Source organism: Engystomops pustulosus, chromosome 5 (assembly GCF_040894005.1).
Source record: "Engystomops pustulosus chromosome 5, aEngPut4.maternal, whole genome shotgun sequence".
Taxonomy (NCBI): Eukaryota; Metazoa; Chordata; class Amphibia; order Anura; family Leptodactylidae; genus Engystomops; species Engystomops pustulosus.
In genome coordinates this window covers 65449909-65474422 of record NC_092415.1, presented here as the reverse complement: position 1 = coordinate 65474422, position 24514 = coordinate 65449909, and the positions used below count along the sequence as shown (strand labels likewise).

Below are 24514 nucleotides of genomic sequence, written 5' to 3'. Positions count from 1 at the left end.
ATCACACCATGTGCAATAACCACAGGACAGGTCAGTAGCTGCCTAATGATTGCATATAGACTTTATCTTTATGGTTAAAGAAGCTGCCTAGTGGACGTGAATGCAAGAAATGCGATCCACATGCTGTGACTGGAACACTGCACTTTAACAACTTTCTTGACATCAATTTTTATGTTTATGCATATCATGATTTTCTGAACAGAGATATGGCAGACCCTTCTAGGGCATCTGATTTATTTTTTTACATTATTTCGACAGGCGATTTGAGTAATTGTATGGAGGGCATTACAGGATGACATAAATAATAACAAAAGAAAATAGGCTCATGCTCAGAGGTCGCACTAACATTTTTCCAGAAGGGTAAAAATACTCCTCTCACCATTTTTGAGGAGTATTTTTACCCGAGGAGGAGTATGAAAATTTTGGTAAAACACAGCATGCACAACACTACACACAGCACGCACACCACTACACTACACTTACACAGCACGCACACCACTACAGAAAGCACTACACTCCACTCACACAGCACGCACACCACTACACTCCACTGGCACAGCACGCACACCACTACACTACACTCCACTCCACTCACACAGCACGCACACCACTACACTCCACTCGCACAGCACGCACACCACTACATTCCACTCACACAGCACGCACAACACTACACTACACTCACACAGCACGCACAACACTACACTACACTACACTCCACTCACACAGCACGCACAACACTACACTACACTCCACTCACACAGCACGCACACCACTACACTACACTCCACTCACACAGCACACACAACACACAACACTACACTACTCTCCACTCACACAGCACGCACTACACTACACTACACTCACACAGCACACACAACACTACACTACACTCCACTCACACAGCACACACAACACACAACACTACACTACTCTCCACTCACACAGCACGCACAACACTACACTACACTCACACAGCACACACAACACTACACTACACTCCACTCACACAGCACACACAACACTACACTACACTCCACTCACACAGCACGCACACAACACTACACTACACTCCACTCACACAGCACACACACCACTACACTCACACAGCACGCACAACACTACACTACACTCACACAGCACGCACAACACTACACTACACTCCACTCACACAGCACGCACAACACTACACTACACTCCACTCACACAGCACGCACACCACTACACTACACTCCACTCACACAGCACACACAACACACAACACTACACTACACTCACACAGCACACACAACACACAACACTACACTACTCTCCACTCACACAGCACGCACAACACTACACTACACTCACACAGCACGCACAACACTACACTACACTCACACAGCACACACAACACTACACTACACTCCACTCCACTCACACAGCACACACAACACTACACTACACTCCACTCACACAGCACGCACACAACACTACACTACTCTCCACTCACACAGCACACACAACACTACACTACTCTCCACTCACACAGCACACACAACACTACACTACACTCCACTCACACAGCACGCACACAACACTACACTACACTCCACTCACACAGCACACACACCACTACACTACACTCCACTCACACAGCACACACACCACTACACTACACTCCACTCACACAGCACACACAACACACAACACTACACTACTCTCCACTCACACAGCACGCACAACACTACACTACACTCACACAGCACACACAACACTACACTACACTCCACTCACACAGCACACACAACACTACACTACACTCCACTCACACAGCACGCACACAACACTACACTACACTCCACTCACACAGCACACACACCACTACACTCACACAGCACGCACAACACTACACTACACTCACACAGCACGCACAACACTACACTACACTACACTCCACTCACACAGCACGCACACCACTACACTACACTCCACTCACACAGCACACACAACACACAACACTACACTACACTCACACAGCACACACAACACACAACACTACACTACTCTCCACTCACACAGCACGCACAACACTACACTACACTCACACAGCACACACAACACTACACTACACTCCACTCCACTCACACAGCACACACAACACTACACTACACTCCACTCACACAGCACGCACACAACACTACACTACTCTCCACTCACACAGCACACACAACACTACACTACTCTCCACTCACACAGCACACACAACACTACACTACACTCCACTCACACAGCACGCACACAACACTACACTACACTCCACTCACACAGCACACACACCACTACACTACACTCCACTCACACAGCACACACACCACTACACTACACTCCACTCACACAGCACACACACCACTACACTACACTCCACTCACACAGCACACACACCACTACACTACATTACACTACACTCACACAGCACACACACCACTACACTACACTCCACTCACACAGCACACACACCACTACACTACACTCCACTCCACTCACACAGCACGCACACCACTACACTACACTCCACTCACACAGCACGCACACCACTACACTCCACTCCACTCACACAGCACGCACACCACTACACTACACTCCACTCACACAGCACGCACACCACTACACTACACTCCACTCACACAGCACGCACACCACTACACTACACTCCACTCACACAGCACGCACACCACTACACTACACTCCACTCACACAGCACGCACACCACTACACTACACTCCACTCACACAGCACACACACCACTACACTACATTACACTACACTCACACAGCACACACACCACTACACTACACTCCACTCACACAGCACACACACCACTACACTACACTCCACTCCACTCACACAGCACGCACACCACTACACTACACTCCACTCACACAGCACGCACACCACTACACTCCACTCCACTCACACAGCACGCACACCACTACACTACACTCCACTCACACAGCACGCACACCACTACACTACACTCCACTCACACAGCACGCACACCACTACACTACACTCCACTCACACAGCACGCACACCACTACACTACACTCCACTCACACAGCACGCACACCACTACACTACACTCCACTCACACAGCACGCACACCACTACACTACACTCCACTCACACAGCACGCACACCACTACACTACACTCCACTCACACAGCACGCACACCACTACACTACACTCCACTCACACAGCACGCACACCACTACACTACACTCCACTCACACAGCACGCACACCACTACACTACACTCCACTCACACAGCACGCACACCACTACACTACACTCCACTCACACAGCACGCACACCACTACACTACACTCCACTCACACAGCACACACACCACTACACTACATTACACTACACTCACACAGCACACACACCACTACACTACACTCCACTCACACAGCACACACACCACTACACTACACTCCACTCCACTCACACAGCACGCACACCACTACACTACACTCCACTCACACAGCACGCACACCACTACACTCCACTCCACTCACACAGCACGCACACCACTACACTACACTCCACTCACACAGCACGCACACCACTACACTACACTCCACTCACACAGCACGCACACCACTACACTACACTCCACTCACACAGCACGCACACCACTACACTACACTCCACTCACACAGCACGCACACCACTACACTACACTCCACTCACACAGCACGCACACCACTACACTACACTCCACTCACACAGCACGCACACCACTACACTACACTCACACAGCACGCACACCACTACACTACACTCCACTCACACAGCACGCACACCACTACACTACACTCCACTCACACAGCACGCACACCACTACACTACACTCCACTCACACAGCACGCACACCACTACACTACACTCCACTCACACAGCACGCACACCACTACACTACACTCCACTCACACAGCACGCACACCACTACACTCCACTCCACTCACACAGCACGCACACCACTACACTACACTCCACTCACACAGCACACACAAGACTACACTCACACAGCACACACACAGCACACTACACTCACCCGGCCTTGATCTTAAGTCCCGTCGCGGGGACAGCCCCTCTGTCCACATGTCTCCCCTGTGGCCGGTGCTCTCACTCCGGGTCTCTCCGGCACGCCCCTTAGTCACGTGCCCCGCTGAGCGGCCCGGAGCGCGCTGCGATCGCGCTAGTGACATTTCCCTCTTTTGCAGCGCGCGCCGGGCCGCTCAGCCTGTGCGCTACAGGGAATAATTGCCATGCGTTCTTTTACGCATGGCAATTATTTTGGGGGGTAATGGCGCCTCATCACGCGTCTATGACGCGTGGTGAGGCGTTAATGCGACCTCTGCTCATGCTTATGTAGTGCCTGACATATTTAAGCCTTTATCTGGTGATTTGAGAGATGGTATGCTTTAGTTATGACCATCTCATGGTTCTGGTAGGGGTAATGGGTAAAAAGACTGCATGGGGTCTCTACTGATGCAGTTCAGATATAACTATGAATGATTGGAATATCCAACATGACAGCAAAAAAAATTTCTGAAAACTTTTTTGTGATTTAATGTTAGAATAATGAAATGAAGAGGAGATTTGCCTAATTACATTGTTGTGAACACTGCATTTGCAAATTGCGTACGTTAATGCATATTCGTGTTAATATCGCATTAACGCATGTGTTATCAAAGTGTTAATGCATGTGTTTTGTAAACACAATGTTGACGACAATGTAATTTGGCAAATCTCCTCTGTTTGAAATTTTCATTTCCTTTTTTTTTTAAAAACACGCGCGTTAAATGCAAACAAAACACAACGTGTGACCACAGCCCAAGGCTCCGAGCAGTGCAGCCCCCGGACACAGCCCTTCCCTTACCTGAAGCTGTTTTTCTGTAGCTGGTGAAAGTGGGTGGAGCTATAGACAGACCGGCCCACTATACATACCGATTTGTTTGTGTGCTAGAGTTTCACATGTGAAAGGCTGGAGCTGTACCAGTGGAAAATGTGGCCACAGATCAACCCTGAAACTGGGTCTGAAAGTAGTAGTGTGTAGTCACATCAGTGTAAGATCTGTAACAACCTGCTTATGTGTTGTATATAAACTGCAGAAGAAGCCAGGCATTATATAACACACACATATATATGTGGAAGTCCAGTTGGTAATACACATCAACCTTAAGACCCTCAAGTTAGCCATACTTAATAATTGTGCACAAAGTCTCCTTTAGGGTTATTAGTCTTAAATTAAGCATTGGATTTATCTATGTGGTGTATTATCAAAGTTAAACAGTTAGCTATTGTCAAAGAGAACAATTCAGAGTGTCAGTCATACTTAACGTCTTCCCTTTACTTTACTTCTTTCCGACATGGATGGTCACTCATACAATACGAGTCACAACTCCTCTACTGGATCAATAAAGCTTAGCGAGCGAAGCCTGTAGCATGTCTGGTAAAAACTCTATTACAATGTAGACCTCCCTTTACAATTTGTCCTCTGGATGTTATTATTATCTGAAATATTCAAGTACAGGTATGAAAGATTATCACATATAATCATTAAGTGGAGCGTCCATGCAGAGGAAATCTCCTCAAAGAGACCTTTTCTTCTTTCTGACCCATATAATAATGTAAAAGACTCCAGTTATCACCGTAGAAACATACTTTTGTTTGCATTTGTACCATATGCAATATATTTATATACCAAAAAAAAAAAAATATGAATATGGAAAACGAAATAATTTATTCCCCCCCAACATTCACCCAGGGACAAGTAAACAGACACTATGAAGACTCTCATGTACATTCACACGCGGTATGCCCACCGTGCGGGCATACCACCGTGTGCTGGAGGTGAGGAGGAGGTAACCCCTCCTCCCTCCATAGGAAAAAGCGGCACAAGGCCGCACACACGCCGAAAGATAGAGCAAGCTCTATCTTTTTGCGGTGTGCGGCCTGGATCGGTGCCACACATGTGTGGCACCGGATCCCCGCCGTGCCGCTATTGCCGTCTATGGGGACGTACATGCGGCCGCATGTACGGCCCCGCAGACGGCAGTGTGAATGAGCCCTTATTCTATTACCGTATCTTGTACCTGACATTTTCTTTCACCCTTCAACTGAACATAGAAGGTATTTGTTGACTAGTTTTTGTATTGACTGTTTTTGATGGTTTGTGTACCTTGTGCAAAGCATGTTAAAGGCTAGCACCACTCAGCGCTGTAGATTCCTCAGCCCTGTGTAAGAGCTGTCAATTCATGGAGCAGGTCCTTTTCCACCCATATTTGAAGCTCTGGCAGTCTTTTCCACTATCATCGGCGCAGAAGTGAACTTGCACAGTGTTGAGACATGGACCGTAAACAATGGATCGTGGGCTTGCTGTTTGTGACCTGAGAGCAGCACTTGGCCGCAAGCATAAACAGCTTTTTTTTTTTTTTTTCAATTTATAATATTTCTCTTGCCATGTTTCTAAATGTCTTTTTTTTTTTTTTTTTTTTCTTCAGATGGTTCAAGTGATGCAAGATGTACAGAGACAGAGGTAAGTTGTGCTCATTCTGAATAACCTCACTTGCTATGATGCAAGAGTTATAGGATACACTAATGCAATCATTAGACTCTGTGTAGGCAATCGAATACTCTATGGTGCACTGTACAAATAGCTTTATATAATATTCCACACTTTTAAAATTTTGTGTTTGAAGACAATTTTCTCCATTTATAAGCTCCTCTTATATATTCCCTCTGCATGTTTAGTAGCTGTAGGAAGCTAGGATACAGGGCCTGGACTGTACTGTACCCCTGGAAGCGAGCCATATGCTTCATAAATATGCTAGCCCCGAATGACCCCAACTGTAATCTACTTATACATAATTAAATTTACAGCAGTTTTGATTAAATTTATAATTTTGTTTTAAATACAGTAAAAGTATTCAACATAAAATATATTTTTCTTTTTATAATCCTATACTGGGATTGAGGTATAGGCATAAATATACATTATAAACCTAGCCAAAGTGTGTAGATATGTGTGTGTGCATAATATAATATATGTGTGTGTGTGTTCTAGGTTATAAATGGTACAACAGACACCCTGTAGTTTTACTATTCTACTAATTATGTCATATAGCCACAGTTGTGCATGTACAACGATATTCCATTATGGAAAATTCATAGGACAGGATAATAAACTCAGTGCTTGTTACTTTGTAATACTGTAATATTAACCATCCATTTCAAAACAAAAGATGCCCTTATTGTGTTGCTTGCCCATTTCTTTCCAGAGTTATGGGATTTTTTGTGTTCTGATCCTACTTGTCAGAAATCTTCCCCAGTAGCAGTGAGTAGAGACTAAAGTCTTCTTACCTTTGCCCTAAAGCTGAGTCTGTTATAAGTTGCACTCACTTCCCATGATACTTTGTTCTCTAATGAAGTAACTCCTAAGTAACTGAAGTAACTCATCAGACATAGTGTGATTCCACAAGTAAATTGTTTTGGTTCTGAGTGTGTACAGAATAGGTAGAATAGGAATAAGTAGTAGAAACCTGCAGTGATATACTTGTTTAAAGGGAACCTGTCACCAGGAGACCCATTTTTAGCACTCCACCAGTCCCCACAGAGCATAGTACATATGCTGCCAAAGTGTTTTTGTATAAAAAAATAGGTTTTACAGAAAAAAAGATATGTTATATTGTACCTTTCATTAGCATCTGCTGTGTGACTAGGCAGTTGCCTAATAGGAGGGGCTGGAAAGGAGCAGTCCCCCCCCCCCCATCTTGGGGAAACATGTGATTTTATATATAGAAAGAAAGCACTACGGGCACAGCCAGCATGGCCCACGGAGCACTATCAGTCAATAGGAGCAATAGAAGGGTACATACGGAGGTTATCGCTGTGCCACTGTGGTTGTGCTCTGACTCCCGAAAATAGACCAGTCTAATCCACAAGAAGTAAAGAAACGCAGTGGTCAGAAAGCGCCGGCAGGCGCGAAACGGCCCGTCGGCTTTGCGGCACTGCGTTGCCCCCCTGTGTACTCTTTACATGAACTTTTAATAAAGAAGACTGCTTCCACGATTGGTGAGTGCCACTCAGTTTCTTTACTTCTTTTGGGAAACATGTAAACAAATATATGAATAACTCCCCTCACTCAGGATTGGCTGTAGAGGAGCAGGGGGCATCGCTAAGCCAAGTAATGGGTGTTTTCATATATTTGAAAAGGTCACATGTTTCCCAAGGGTGGGGGGGGGAACTGCTCCTTTCCAGCCCCTCCCAATTGGCAACTGCCTAGTCACACAACAGATGCTAATGAAAGGTACAATATAACATATCTTTTTTTTCTGTAAAACCTATTTTTTATACAAAAACACTTTGGCAGTCTATGTACTAGGCTCTGTGGGGACTGGGGGAGTGCTAAAAATGGGTCTCCTGGTGACAGGTTCCCTTTAAAGTGTATAGTCTCCGTCCACAGAGTTGTAGACAAAAGTCTCTTATGCTAGCTACACACAGAAAGCATCAAATAACCTCCCCTCCTTCCAGGGGAAGCAGGGAGCAGAAGACCCTCCCCTCAAGCCGTTAAAACCTGTCTAGTTTCTTGTATAAACAAGCCACAGTCTCTCAGAGATGGCACAGCCATTGGGTACAGCTACTACAGTGATCGGCCTAAATGAGCAGCATAGCAAAGAAACTGCTGTACTTGTAAAATAGGCAAAGTTGTCCTACATCCCAAAAGCTATTGATTTGTATTATAAAAGTTGCGCTTTTGTGTGAAGACATAATCTCTCAACAAATAGATGAAACAACTTTTTTTTTTTTACACATATAACACATGTGACTGAGTGATTTTTAAACAAGACATTTAACGTACGGTTAAACGTATTATAGGTAATTTCCCCTTAGCAAGGACTTGCATATTAGGATCACTTACACCCTTTACTCCGCTGATGGCTAGGGCAACGTCAAACATGGCGGCTCTCTATAATGAGCAGAATCTTTTTATGCAGTATGAAGTAACACATACTGTATATATAAGCCTCTAATGTGCACCTACTAAGGAAAGCCTTTAATATGTCCTGTCAAGGTTATATGTATTTTCAGTATGTGTTATCTGCAACTATATACACAAGCAAAATATCACGCAGTGCACCTGCTTCTATTACTCAGGTGTATCGGTGTGAATCCATTACTTCTATGGGATTTTGGTCTGATCTTCCTGAGCAGAACTTCTTTATTGAAATATAATGTATTCACAGAAATAAATTAATTTTCTCTGTTATAAACAAACTCTGTAATGAAATCACATTTGGGGCTTAGAAAAAAAAAATAAAAAAAAAATATATATAATAATATATAATAAAATATAGCAAAACACGACCTTTTCTAATGGCCAGAACACTATTCAGTGTACAGTTGGCAAAACCCCTTGAAAAGTAATGTATCACCAATTTTCATTTGATTCACTGAAACCCAATAACAAAATGTATCACTTTAATTTTGATTAAGCCCCACTAACAGTATTAAAGGGGTATTTTTATCTTGGCATTCACATTTAATGTACTTCATCTGCCATATACATTTCCTCAATTGGATGTTATTGCAAAAATTAACTTGTGTGAATATAACTTACCATGAATGTCACCATGTTTTCCATTTGAAACAAGATAGCTGTCCTTGGATACAACCATCCTTGAACTCTGGCAGTGTTGGATGTGCATGCAGTTATCGAGACCTGTCCATCCGCTTGGGTTGGTCATTCATTACCATAGGTGGGCTATGGGAAATGCAGTAACTCCCAGCTGTTTCATATGCAAAACTATCCAAGGACAATAATCCTGTCTTTAAGAGACCTTATGGCTTCATTTCAGGGAAATTAACTTCACACATGTACCTTATATACTCAAGTATAACCTGACCTGAGTATAAACCAAGGTACCTAATTTTACCACAAAAAACTGGGAAAACCTATTGACTCTAGTATAAGCCTAGGGTGGTAAATGCATGGGTCACAGCTTCCACCCAGTATATAGCCAGCAAGCACTCCCCCTGCCCCCCCCCCACAGTATTTAGCTTGTCGGCCCCTGTACCCCCCAGTATATATACCCCTGCAGTATATAGCCAGCAAGCCAGCCCCCCTCCCAGTATATAGCCTCGAGTATAAGCCAAGGGTGGGAAATGCATTGGTTACAGCCTCCACCCAGTGCATAGCCCGCAAGCCCATATCCTGCAGAATATAGCCTGCCAGCCCCTGCAGTATATAGCCAGCCCATCCTCCCCAGTAAAGAGCCAGCCAGCTCCTGCCCGAGTATGCCAAACCTTTAATAAAAACAAATGAACACTGTACTGACCTTTCCGACGCCCTCTGCAGGTCCTCTTCTTGCTTCGGATGGTCCAGTGCCTCTTTGGGTCCCCGTGCACGGCCGCGCCAGCCTTTTGCCGACATCATTGTTTGTGTACCGCCGGCATTGCATGGGGAGCCGAAGAGAACCTAAAAAGGCATGAGAACATCCAAAGCAAGAAGAGGACCTGCTGGGCCGTTGGAAAGGAGTTGGAGTACAGTGTTAATTTTTATAGACTTTATTATAAGCCGAGTTAGGTTTTTTCAGCACATAAATTCATAAAAACTCTGCATACACTCGAGTATATACAGTACATTTTTTTTTTTTGTAACATTAAATTGAAAAAAAATATGCATATGGGCGATTAATTAAATAAAATGTTAATGCCCAGATGAGAATACCCCTTACAACAGCCTCATGGCCATTGGCAGAAAGGGTCTTCTGACTGAGCTGAGGATGTGTAACTAAGCTGTGACATTGACAATGCAATGATGGCTCCATGGAAATTTGGTGGGATGACACTTTCTTATAGTATTATGTTAAGCTGGATCCTAAGTACAAAGCAGTGCTGTGGTTAAACCACAAAAACAAAGCCGTCTTACTACTTTTTAACAACACCTTTAATCATCTTTATTAGCTATGTAGAACAATACTATAATAATACAACAATTTTATTGTCTTAAAGAGTAAAATCCTAGAAATGTTAGTCACTACTCTTGTCTGATCAGAAGTGACCATGAGACATTTTACTCCTCCTAGGCTTAATGTCTAACTAATCTATGTGAGTTGTTCCCACACCCTCTGTTTAGTAAAAAGCCATGGAAGAATGATCAAATGAAGATTAATCTGTTAATCTCTGTATAGGCTCCAGTAGTTCTTGTCTCAAGCTATTGGTATGGGGATAAATGCATACATGGTAATTTACTGGCTACATTGTGATGATGGTTTTCTCTACTACGTATACACATGATCAGATTTGCAGTATTCAATGTGTACATGCTATTGCCTCTAAACATGACCTGCATGTTGTGAAATTCAGCTTGGTTGTCACAAGGTTTACTAGAACTTTGTGGATCCACTGAGGTGCTATGAATTTAAACATCAGAGTTTAGGGCAGTACTCTCATAAAAGTAAATGGTTGAGAATGTGATGCGTGGCGTTTATAAGTCAATTTAGATAGAAGGCAGGCTGTAAAAATACCGGAAAATTCAGATCAGGAGAACCCCTTTTACTTAAAGGAGTCTGTTTAGTGCTTCAAGGGTGGTCACAAGTTCTGTAAGAACTACAGTTCTCATGAATTTACCTTGCCCAACATCAACTCCTTGGGTTGACTGCTTGACCTTCTCTGTTTTTTTATTAATAAGAACCAATAATTGGAATAATGCTGAAAATGGTGCGTTACAGTAGTGGAAAATGTATTATTTGTGTCACAAGGTCTGTTTTTTTTTTGTTTTTTTTTATGCACGAATTGTGTGGTTTATTAGACTTTGATTTTAGATTGTGTCGCAAGGGCTAAATAATTTGGTGCGAGGCAGAAAGTTTCTGAATGACTCGGCACATTCATGCAGGTGTTATAGAACTTGGTCCACTTGTCGGTGAAGCTTTCTGGATCATGGTAATTTACAGAATTTCAGCCCAAAGTTGCAATGATCTACTGTAAGAGTTACCAAAGGTGCCTGAAATGAAGCTTTATTGTTAATTGTTGTTCCTAAGACAGCCCAAAATTTTGTATTCGCAAAATTCCAATTGTAAGAAATTAAAATTTTTCCACTTGCATACAAATTAATTTTAGGAATATAACTACAGAACTTATCTTGTATGTGGCACAGGGAATGCTTGTATATAGATATAGTTGCATATAACCAGCAAAATTAGGTATATATATACCACGTAAGATGAAGAAACACACATTTATACATTTACCAGCCATTTTCTTGCTTTACATAAAATGGGCATACATATTTGCAGATCTGAATCTGAGGGGCGCTCACTACCGACCTTAAGATCATTTGTCCCCCAGCTTTACCATGACATTTTAAATTCCATCTCGAAGACTATAATACAAGGGCTAAATCACAGATTCACCCAAACCACATCTGTAGATTAAGGATTTTTGTGCTTGTGATTTTTTAGGAAGTGTTCAAGTGTATGTCTAATTGTATTTGGCACATTGAACTGCTGTTCAACTCCCTGGCTGTCAGTAGCATCGCTGTAAGGGGAGTGATAAGTAAATGCACAGCACTGGCAGCCGCCATAGTGTTAATGAGAACTAGGGATCTCTGAATGTCGCTATCCTCCAGGTAACTTGAAGCAATTATTGTATGATGCTGATTTATTTATGTACTGTGCAGCAGTCTCTGGATTAAACCTATATAACACTAGCTTGTTTGTGATGTTTATGATGCATATATTTCAGTGCAAAATCTGAGGGGACGTTAATATATTGATGGTTGTGGTATTTGAAAGTGATGAGAATCCCGATCAGTGAATCTGGGACTGTGGAGTGTCTCTAGGCTACAAGATGCTGTAGATGAAAAAGAATAACTAACATGAATAAATGACCTGAAGCTAGCAATGAGCTGCACAGTTATGGAAAGTGATGAACTGGCTGAAAAAAATCTTATGCTTATGATATAATAGAGATATACTTGGGAGGCATGTATTACATTACAGACTATATATCTTGCTCATTCACTTGCCAGCAATAACATAGAGGATGGGATGGTTATAGTCTCTGAATAACAGGATCTATGAGCCTTACCAATGTTTGAATGAGTCAGTTTATGGAGTAGAATAAAATAGTAAATTCCTGTCTATTTAAAGGGAACCTGTCACCAGCTGCTAAACCACAAAAAGTACCATATATGGCTGTTTGCTGGAGAAGTCTTTATAAACGGCCAATGCTGCCTGCAGCCAGAAAAATGAAGTTGTATTCCTTGGCCTGCTTCCAGTCAGGGGGGTTGGGTTCACAGCATTAAAGCCCCTCCTCACGGCCACGTCATCACATAACCTCGCCTTCTTATTTCCCTGTAGCCACAGCGGACCCCTGCCTTCTGGCTCCACGTTAATTACCTGCCGTGGTCTGGTCTTGATTCTCGTGGATGCTTAGGAGCAGAGATGACTGGCGCGCTGCACATGTGCCAGAATTGAGACGAGACCGTGGTAGCGCAGGGAGTCGACAAGGAGGCAGGACCTGCTGCGTCTAAATGAAATAAGCTCTTGTATGTTGTCGAAAATTTGGTCCAGTCTTCTAGCAGCATCTTAATGAATGTGGTTTATATTAAAAATTAGACTTAACAACTTAATGGAGAGGCCTGAAAAGACCTTAATGACAATTTTAGCGAATTTTCATACGTATTCGTTTAGCGATCTTACGGGGCAATTATGTCGATGTTGTTTCTAGTGTAGTGGTATTTTATAATTTTTTGGAAAATATTTCTTTTGCAGAGTTTTATAAAATGATGGAACTTTACATGATTCTTTGGTTTCATTTTTCTGTTCGGCTAGATTTCTGTTACATAATCAATGACTGCTGAAGCCTGTGCTGCTAAAACAGAGCACTGCTGCTGAGCTTTTTTGTCAGTCCAAATGGCTTCACGTAATTTTAGAACGGATGCAATGTGACAAGGTAACAGTTATAAGGAGGGTTGGATACAATTCAGATGTACAATTACCTCAGAACTATGGCTGTCAGGTTCCATAACACATAACATACGTTTTATACTTTTGGCGTTGTGGGAACGGTCCACATCGCCCAATGACATTTAAGTAGAAAAAGATAACTAACATAAACTCACTCTGTTACTGGTCGTGGAGTCCTGAAGATGAAAGCCACTAGATGCAATCATTTAGAAAACCCATAAGCACAACCTAAATCTTGAATATTTACACTGATGGGGTTTGGCTGGCTTTAGGGCAGACCAACCTGACCATTTACATGCTGTAACAATACAGTATCATTGTGACCTTGAAGAACTGCCAGAGGAAAGTAAACACCTGAGAGAACTTTCCTATTCCTCTCTTTCCAATATGTTTAGAACTTGAATACAATATATTTCAGATTTGCTTCTCTTAGAAAACTTCATGAAATGGTAACGAAAGGAAAATATGGTAAAAAAAAAATGTTGGGTAGTTTTACTAATTTGGGTACACTTTCATACATTACAGTACAAGATGTATTCCGAACATACAGTAGATTTGCAACAAAATCCACATATACTTTTATACTTCAAATCTGGCTTTCAGGAGTGAACCTAAAATCTGCTGCCTCAGGTGAGCTATCAAATGGAGCCCACTCTGCCCCATCCAGTAGGTAATATATTTCAGGTGTAAAGAGACTCTCTTTTTTTAAGTGGCAGGTCCTGCTTTGTAGCAGATAACTGCACCCCTGATGCTGCCCCAATCTAGCTGCAGGTGGTGCTGCGTGAGGCAAGAGGCTCAGCTTGCCTCATGGCTGGTGCCCCCCTACTGGCTTTGTATGAATATGTGTAATTGTCAAAGCTGGTTGGCAGAGCAGTGTCACTATCTGGGGTAAACCTGGCTGAGTAGTTAGACAAATATGTTTTTTTTTTTTTTTTAAATGACAACATTTCTTAACGTGTATCAGAACATGTGACTTGCTAACCCAGCATGTCTGCTATTATTCCTCACATTTATGCAATAACGTATCAGCAGCAAGTGACACAACTGACTTATGTTCTATCTTTCTGAAATAAATGTCTGCTGCGAACCAGGGTATTTTTATTCTTTGGATATTTTACACTCTCCATTGCCATGTATTCTGTATGTAAATACATGCTGTAAAAGTAGTCATGTCTGGATCCACACATTCTCCTGGTCCAATGTCTAGGTAAAATATGAATTAACCTAGAATGTAAAATGTAGTTGCAGACTTAAACATACTTGAAAGTATTTTTAGGAATCTGGATGGAAATGTTATAATTTTATGTAGAAGGTTGGAAGATTTATATTTTTTGATTTTCATGCACTTAAACTACAAAAAAAACACCCTGTTTCTTTTCTTCATAAATTAACCAATAATTAATAAATTAATTCTGATAACTTATGAATAAAGTCAATACTGGATGTTTCCAGTATGGAGTCAATCATTGCCACTCTGTTTTGCCATTATCAGACCCATTATCAGATTATCAGATCCGCAACCCTTGGAAAAGTTTGGTAGTATCCAATTTATCCATAGATATTTTAGAGGAATAACGGATGATTTAAAACAAATATATGCAATTAAATGCACCAGTTATTACCTATTGAGAATGGAACTACCTTGGCCTCAATCATGAAGTTAGTTTGGTACAAACCCTTTATGTCTATTATACATGTTGCCGGGTAAATTTCAGATTATTGTCTATGTATAAATGGCAATATGGTGGCACCTGGTGTTGCTTACTGCTACTTTTCAGCACAGATGGCACTACTCAACTACTGATGACATACTTGACAGCAGGCATGCCAAGTACTTACTTTGTGTCTCTTCCAGTGGTGAGACCTAAACTCTTGTTTTTCGGGAACATTCTCGGGCACAAATCAGGTTTCCCATGTTCTTAAGTACCTGCCCATGACAGACAAGACCTTTTTGAGAAATGATCCTTTCCATCTGATACAATCTCACAGTCTCAGCTTTGTGTTGATTTACAGTGTATTTCAGAAGCGGTCTAGGGCTACCATATAACAGTGCAATAGCTTGTTGTGAAGAATAGTAGTGTACAGTTTCTCTTTGCTAATAGTCGGTAATCGAGTCACAGAAAGTAGCTCTTGGCAGGAGAAGAGTCCTGATAACTGCTAATGGACTAAATAAATCTCTACTGTAATGAAACATCTCACTGCATTGCTTACCGCTCTCATATTGCACTGGACTTTCATCCATGTGGGACATCTCAATTTACCTTTTCATTTTAATCCAGATATTCACATGAAGTGAGATAACCTGCTAGTTTTAAGTAACATAGCCTGTGTGATTGTGTGGAGCTGAAGACTGTGGTTGGTATTCATTTTACACCTTTGGGTTGCTTACAGTATTCCTTTTGTCTAATTTTGAAAAGATAGTTACATTTATTTATTTCTGTCCAGGAAGTTAAGATTTAGAAATGATCATGTTATTTCTTATTGATTTTTTTTTTTTTTTTGTATAAGGGGGAAGGGGGGGGGGGATAAAAGGGATAGGGAGCCCGCAAGGCTGCACAATCGTGGTCGGAGGCACCTTGGTGGCGCTCTATGACAGGAGCAAGTCCTGGAATTCCGGGGGGTTTATGAATACTTCCCAAGGGGCCCATGCAGTGTTGGTCTTCCCTGCATGGGCCCCTGGATCTGGGGAGTTGCTGGCTACTAACTCCTCCATTCTTCGTATAAACCCAAGTTACTGAATCCATTCGACTGTAGTGGGAGATTGCGGGTTTTTCCAATGTCTTGGAATAACCGTGCGAGCTGCAGTCAGGAAATGTCGAAGGAGGCCTGGAGATAGTCCCAGGTATGATCGACAGTAGAGCAATTAGGGGGGAAGGAGTGACACTCTTGCCAGTGACTTGTTGATGGGTATCAAAAACCTTATTGCAGAAGGGTTGGAGGGCTGAGCAGCCCCACCGAATGTGAAGCATAGTACCCACCTCCGCACCACAGCACCAACAAGTATCCGAGACTTCGGGGAAAATTCTGTGAAGTTGCGAGGGACATCTATACCACCTGGATAAGAGTTTATAGTTCTTTTCCTGTGCATTACAGGGTAGCGGCATCTTATGTGAGAAAAAGTAGGCCTTATCCAACTCTTCGTCCGTTAATTCAACGGCAAGAGCTTCTTCCCATGCCCCAACAAAATTCGGCCTACCAGGGGGGGCGTCCTTCAGCAGCAAGCTATATATGGCGGAAAGCACATGAGGAGGTGAGGAGGGCAGTCTAAACAGAGCCTCCAGGGCCGTTGGAGTTGACCCAAAGGCAGAGTGTACCAGGTCTGCTGTTTTATATTACGCTACCAGTTGTCTGTGTTCCAACCAGGACATTGAGATATCTGGATGTGAGGCCTTCAAGGACTCCAACGTGGGAATAGAGTCGCCCTCAATAATCTGGCCTAGTCGGATGTCTGAGGAAGCTTCCCAGCAGAGGAACCGCTGCCTATCCATGCCTGGGTGGGGGTGGCTGGGTTGTGAAATAATGGAGTCAGTGGGCCCTTTGTCCTAAGCAGGGTGTTTTTGTTCGTCAGCCTGTCCCAAGCAAAGAAAAAGTATGGGGAGAACAGGGATTGGGTAAAGTCTGGGGGTCGTGAGTTGGCCGGGACCCACAAGAGGTAGTGTAGAATGGGGGATGTAAGGTCTAGTTCCAGCTGGACCCACTGCTTGGAGTCCTTGTTGTAAGTCCAGTCGACTAGTCGTTGGATAGTGGCACCTCCTCTGCCTTTCGTACGGGATAGGACCAAGAAGCTTATGCAGCTAGATCCACCTCCCCAAATAAACCTCCGAAAGGCTGTGCGTAGTCTCGAGAAAAAAGCTTGGGGGACGGATCGGCAGCGTCTTGTATAGATACAAGAATCGGGGCATTACATCCATCTTAAGGACATTTACTCGACCGAACCACGAGAGATGTCGGCCATGGTGTTGGCCGAGATCCCTTATCGTTTGTTCCAGAAGGGATTTGTAGTTTAAAGCATACAAAGACGAGAGGTCTGTTGGGATATTAATGCCCAGGTAAAATATATGAGAACTTTTCCATTTAAAGGGGAATTGAGAGGCCAGGTGAAGTGCTTCCGTCCCTGGGAGGGAGACGTTCAGGATCTCTGATTTAGAGAGATTGACCTTAAAATTACTAAGGGAGCCAAATTTCTTAAATTCCTCAAGAACATTAGGTAGAGTAATTCTAGGCTGAGAAATGTAGAGAAAGAGGTCATCAGCATAGAGAGCTGCCTTGTCATGTCTGGTTCCCTCTTGTAGACCGTGTACACTGGGGTTCCGTCGAAGAGCAACAGCCAGATGTTCCATGGCTATGACTTATGAGAGGGGGGATAAAGGACATTCCTGTCTGGTGCCGTTCCTAATGCGGAAGGGCTCCGACAGGACTCCATTGGTGCGGACCTGCGCCGTGGAGGCCGAATATAGGGCCTGGACCAGGCTCAAAAAGCGAGGGTCAATACCCAACTGCCTCAGCGAGGCCCACAAGAATCCCCAGTGCACGCGGTCAAATGCCTTTTCGGCGTCCACCGAAAGCAAGCATAACTGCTGTTTAGTCGATTTGGCCCTAGAGATGAGGAGTAAAGTCTTATTGGTATTGTCACGAGCTTCCCTCCCCTGGATGAAGCCCACCTGGTCATTATGTATTACTGCAGGGAGGAGAGCCCCCAGCCGATTGGCCATTAATTTGGAGAGAATCTTTATGTCCATGTTAATTATGGATATGGGGCGGTAGTTGGAGCAGATGGAATGATCTTTCCCGGGCTTAGGGATCACCCATATTGATGTCTGCAGTCACTGAGGCGGAAAAGGGACCTGGGAAGAGATACAGTTAAACGTCTGAGTCATGAGAGGGGCCAGTTTGGTCTTCAGGGTCTTGTAAAAATGGGGGGTGAAGCTGTCGCGGGCCCGGGGATTTTCCTGCTGGGGTGGCCTTTATGACCTCTACTACCTCTGCCTCAGAGAAGTCCGCCTCCAAGCTGTCTCGGTTCTCTGTAGAGAGTCTGGGTAGAGCTGTGTCGTTGACGTAGGTCTGTATTCTCTCTAGCTCCCTGGCCTTGGCCGATTCAGAAAGTGGGCTTTGGAGGTTGTATGGTTCTTTGTAATAGGTCTGGAAAGTAGCGTTAATGTCGCCCGGGTCATGAGTCAGTCTGTCTGTATGATCTCTTGTATGTGGAATGTAGGTTCCAGTCGTGCGGGGGTGGAGGTATCTGGCCAGGGGTTTCCCGGGCTTATTATAGTACTCATAAAAGAAACGCTTGTTCCTCTCCTGGGTGCTCAAGTATTTTTGGTTCAGGAGTTCTTTCAATTCCTCCCGAGTGTTTAACAGTTCGTTCAGTACCGCCTGAGACCCGCCGCTCTTGTGGTCCCGCTCCAAGGTGCTAATTTTGGACAAGAGCGTCAGAGTTTTAGCCGCTTTCTCTCGCTTCAGACGAGCTCCGTGTTTAATAAATACCAATTGAAGCATCCCTTTAAGGGTTTCCCATTGTATCGGGAGAGATGGCTGCTGACCCGAGTGAGTGGTTAAAAACTCTGTGATCTGCCTACGGACATCCGCAAGACAGACAGTCTTTGAGCAGATTGTCATTGAGGCGCCACCGCCAAAGGGAGGCGCGAGGACCTGGAACATCTAATGCGAGAGAAACCGGCCCGTGATCAGACCACTGATGGCTATTGAGGCCTCAGGTTTCAACGTAATGGCATGGTGGCTTAGTAAGAACATGTCTAGTTGGCTATAGGACCGGTGCGCGGGAGAGTAGTAGGTATAGTCTCGAGACTGTGGGTGGAGGATTCTCCAGACGTCAATCAGTTGTGAGTCCCACAGGGATTTCTGTAGTTTCCTCATTTGGGCTGGGACTAGAGAGGGTCACACCACCGAACAGTCAACCTGTGGGTCCATCGGGAAGTTAAAGTCCCCTCCTACAATTACTATGCCCTCTGAGAATTCCCGTAGTCGTGCCAGGAATTGGCGGCATACTCGAATCTGGTCCCTGTTGGGGAGATACATTGAGGCCAGTGTGGGCAGTTGGCCCCATAGGCGAATCTTGACAAAAACGTATCTACCTTCCGGGTCAGTAAGGGAATCTACAACTTCATGAAATAGGCGTTTATGGATAGCAATAGATGCCCCCTTTGACTTAGCCGCGGGGTGAGTGCTATGAAACCATGTGGTATAGTATCTATCCCTGATGTTGGGGATGCTGTCAGTGCGGAAGTAGGTCTCCTGTAAGAAAAGGAGGTCAGCCTGCAATTTATGCATGCGGTACAGGATTTGACTACGCTTCAGGCGGACGTTCAAACCCCTAGAGTTTAGGGAATAGCAGGTGATAGGCGCCATGTCCGAGTAGACTGTACGAGGGTGGACGGAGGGCCTTAGGTGGGCAGACAGTAACAGGGGAGCGGAAAGACAGGGAAACAAAGGGGTAGAAAGGCAACGGTAGGGAGGAATCAAAGAACAAATAACAGATAAACGAAAAAAACGTACAGCGGCCTATGAGGTCGCAACAGTTTAGGGTCGTTCACTGACGGTGACGAGCCTATTGGGGTCCGGTTATACCACGAGCAGACCGGCTGGTCGTGGGGCCCAATGAGAACGTGCTGTCCATGCAGGGCGCCCCCGGGGCCAGGAGCCACCAAGATAGCGGTGTATATATCATCATGCCTAATAGATAAAACAGTGCAGATTGAACCAAAATGCAATCAATGCAACATCTCAACATTATGAAAATGTAACGGATTATCCAACATTGTAAAGGATACTGCAAGGGTTGGTTTAAAACCAGCCCAAACAAGGACAATTGGAGTGGAGAGGAATCCCCTGTTTTCTATGAGGGTGATTGTAGAGTCCGGACTGGGACGGGAATTGTTCATCTCTGGGGAGGGGGGGCCCTGGCCTTCCTCTTCATGTCTATTCGGGGAGCGTCTTCTGGCCCTACGGCGAGGAAACCTCTGCTGTCGTGGTGGTTGATAAGAGGGATCAGTCGGAAGGAGAGAAGACCAATCTGGGATGGAGACATCCGGCAGCACTGTCAGAATGCCGTCACGTCTCACCTGTATCAGCGGTTGTAGCGGGGGGTGCTGATCCGGACTGGCGTGAGGCAGGAGCCATCCATCCCCAGTTTGAGGGCGGCGAGGCTGGGTGGCGAAATGCTGGCTCTGTGGGCTCTATTTGCCTCGGTCTCCTGTGGTGTGGCCGCCTTTTCATTCAGTCGCGGGAGATCTCCTGCGTGCTCCTCTGCTGTGACATGGTCCGAGGCAGCGCTGAGCGGAGTCGGGGCTGGATCCAGAGCGGGCATGGCCGGAAGTGCAGAGGACCGCACTGAGGGGGACGAAGGAGCTGCGCTGTCGGCCCGCGCTGCCCAAAGCAGGAGGACCCTGTGCCAGTGGGGGTCGGAGGGCGGCATCTGAAGCTCGGGAGCGACAGATCTATGAGATCGCCGTCTTCTTCCTGGGGAGTCTGCTCGTCCGGTGGAACCTGTGGGACCAGGTACTGGTCGATGCCCTTAGATAAGGGTCGTGCCGTGGTTGGGGCTGTTGGCCCAATACCCCTCCTCTTTCTGCGACCCATTTAGTTGGGGATTAGGCAGGATGGAGCGGGATTGCGGTGGAAAATCCTGGCTGGCCCGGGAGCTTAGCAAGGTTGCTTCCTTACTCCTCCATAGCCAGGCCACCCATTTTCCTTTTTTTGTACCATAGTCTTTGCAAATCAAATATAAAGGATCCATATCAGTTGGGTTACAACTGTTTACTTAAAGGGGTATTCCCACAAAGACAAGATACTCAGGGTAAATATACTCAGGGTAACAAAATTACACATTCTCTAATTGACTGTTATTAGCAAAAATCGAACACAGTGGCATGTTGGTGCATCTAAATCTATGTTGTGAGCTCATACATGTTAATATTCTTCATCACTACGGTTGTGTACTACATGATTAGGTCTGTTTCTGCCTAGTGCCTTGATCTGAATACAAGCTGAAGGCATTTATCAATTTTCTGTGCCATTAAACTTCTATTTAATTTGCTCTTGTAATGGAGAAAAACTGGCAGTGTTCCTGTTATACGTCTGTTTCCAAATGGTTATGTGCATATTTGTTACTGAAGGCAGAGGGTGGAAAAGATGGCAAAAAAAAAATTAAAAGAGCACAAAAACAATATTTTGTTTTAAAGCCGGTTGGGTGGCAAAACTCTGATAGTTTACTCTGGTTAATTAAAATTATAATAAAATCGGGTTAAGGCACCTTTCTGTAGAAGACTTGCTCTTAAGATTCTACTGGAACAGAGTATAGTTCCAGATTCGACAAAACTAAAGATTTTCTTTGTTATTGAATGACACTGTACCAAAAGTTAAAGTTAAACATAAATGTATTCAATATACTTGTTCGGGGGCAAGGATAGCGATAGCTAGGGCATGGGGATCTCCATCCATACCACTGGGTACCTGACGATGAAGCTCACATGGATTATGATTAACGATCAAATTTTGGACTCCCGATAGCCTTGGAAGGTAGCTCATCCGGTGATACATAGGGTTGCAATAGCATATTTCAGCTCGGGGAGAGTAAGATGTGACCGGATTTCCTTCCAGTCCTTACTCCCCCCCCCCCCCCCCATACCTTCCCCCTTTCTTCTCCATCTGCACATGTGAATTCATGAAGAATTGGACCCTTATTTGTAGATTATATTGTCTAATGTTGTCTGTTGATCCTAAATTGAAGGCTTTTATTGATGATGTTTCTCCAGTTCTGTGGGGACTAATAAAATTAAGTTAAAACAAAACAAAAGGGGTTTGCCCCCCCCCCCCCTGTCTTTTACTGTCCTGTCCCCATTTTAATGTTGTCAATCAATTTTAAGCCCAACCTTTGACTTCTCACTGAGGATTACAAATTTTTGTGCAAATTTTTGGAATCCCACTAAAAATGGGATAGATGGCATGTGTGAGTGATAGGAACAAGAAAGGCTACCTTGATTCCATGTTATAACAACTTTTTGTTATAGTATTTATGTAATTCTTTTATATTAAGTTTTCTGAAGTTTTCTCTGTGCTGCACCCTTAGACTAAGCACTTCCTGGGCTCTAATGCTTTTTAGAGATATACTATACATTTGATGTATAGCAGCATACAGCAGGACTATCATGAATTAATTATTGAGGGTTGAAGGGAGGTAGAGAGGCACATGATCTTTCAGCTTCAATTTCTTGCAGTTCATGGTTGAATGGTACGTGCGACTGCATTAATCTCTAGAAGCGTCTGTAGAGTTCATTGATCAGGTCACATCCCTTGGTTACATCTGTGTGGAGGAGAGAATTATTGCCCACTCCGCAGCCTATGATATATCAGGTTTCATGAGTTACACATCATAGTTTGGTGTAACCATTGCTTGTGGTGATAGACTTGTTTCCTAGAATCAGATTATTTATTTATACAGTTTTTTATATCTTGTAACTTCATCTAAAATAGCTTATTCCGTAATTATAGTAAATATAATTCTGCTATTTATTAATTGTTATGCATAGTAATGCTTCTTTTTTTTTTTTTTTTGTAAAAATCACACACATTAGAGACAGTTTTGCTAAATTTCCTTTCAATACGCCAAGGTATCGGCTCAGCCATAAGTCAGTTTTAACTTTACTGAATATCCCTTAATATTACAGACTTTACAGAAATATTACTCTTCCTACTATATCAACAAGATTCCAGAATTGTGATCACAGATATGAATTCCAATTCCAGGAGAGCAGCCGTATCTAACCACAGGAGTCACTAAAATTGTTTCTCAGATGCTCCTCAGATCAGGCTGTCTGCAGTCCTCCTTTGTCTCTGTAGCATAGCATTTTCTTGGCATTGTGCAGATGAATTTTTAATGGCTTGTAAGCTATAAGTTGTAACAAAGTTAGCTCCAATTATCTCCTACAGTTTAGTTGCGGTCAGTTTGGTAATTTGCTTTCTATAATTAGCCTTTAGAAATAATGTTCCTAAGAAAATGTTGCCCTGACTGGTCATGAGGTTGTACATGAATAAGGGATAGTTTTTATTTTTTTTCTCTGTAACTCCTGATGAACCATGGTAGTGCTGCATATCAGTTGACATGGGTCTCATGTGCATTCAGAAATTGCATCTATACATTTTATCCATAGTTTACAGTAAGACCACTTGTAGGTACACCATTATTTCCTTTAACAATTTAGTGCAGACTAGACGGAGAGATGGATAGATTAGTTAGATCTGAATTGAATATTACCATCTTGGACATTTTATTGCATATCAAGAGGATATTTTTCTGAACATTAGAACACCTATCTCACTTCAACAAGAAGAAACGTGGCCCCCAAGTGCATCAGTGGACTTTATGGACGTTCTGAGAGTATTACTTAGAAATTTATGAAGTGATGTGCAGTAGTCCCAGAGGCTGCCCACGGTGATAAAGATCCATCAATTAAATTGGATTAACAGCATATACAGGCGG

At 43.8% G+C, this 24514-nt stretch overlaps 1 protein-coding gene across 4 annotated transcripts in view; it reads left to right on the top strand.

The window, feature by feature from the left end:
* The window catches only part of SPIRE1 (spire type actin nucleation factor 1), a 111369-nt gene that overhangs the window by 18588 nt on the left and 68267 nt on the right, over positions 1–24514 (top strand). For all 4 annotated transcript variants that reach the window (XM_072152272.1, XM_072152273.1, XM_072152274.1 and 1 more), the window contains exon 2: positions 6553–6587. In XM_072152272.1, coding sequence (XP_072008373.1) covers positions 6553–6587 — 35 coding nt within the window. The remainder of the gene's footprint in view (positions 1–6552; positions 6588–24514) is intronic.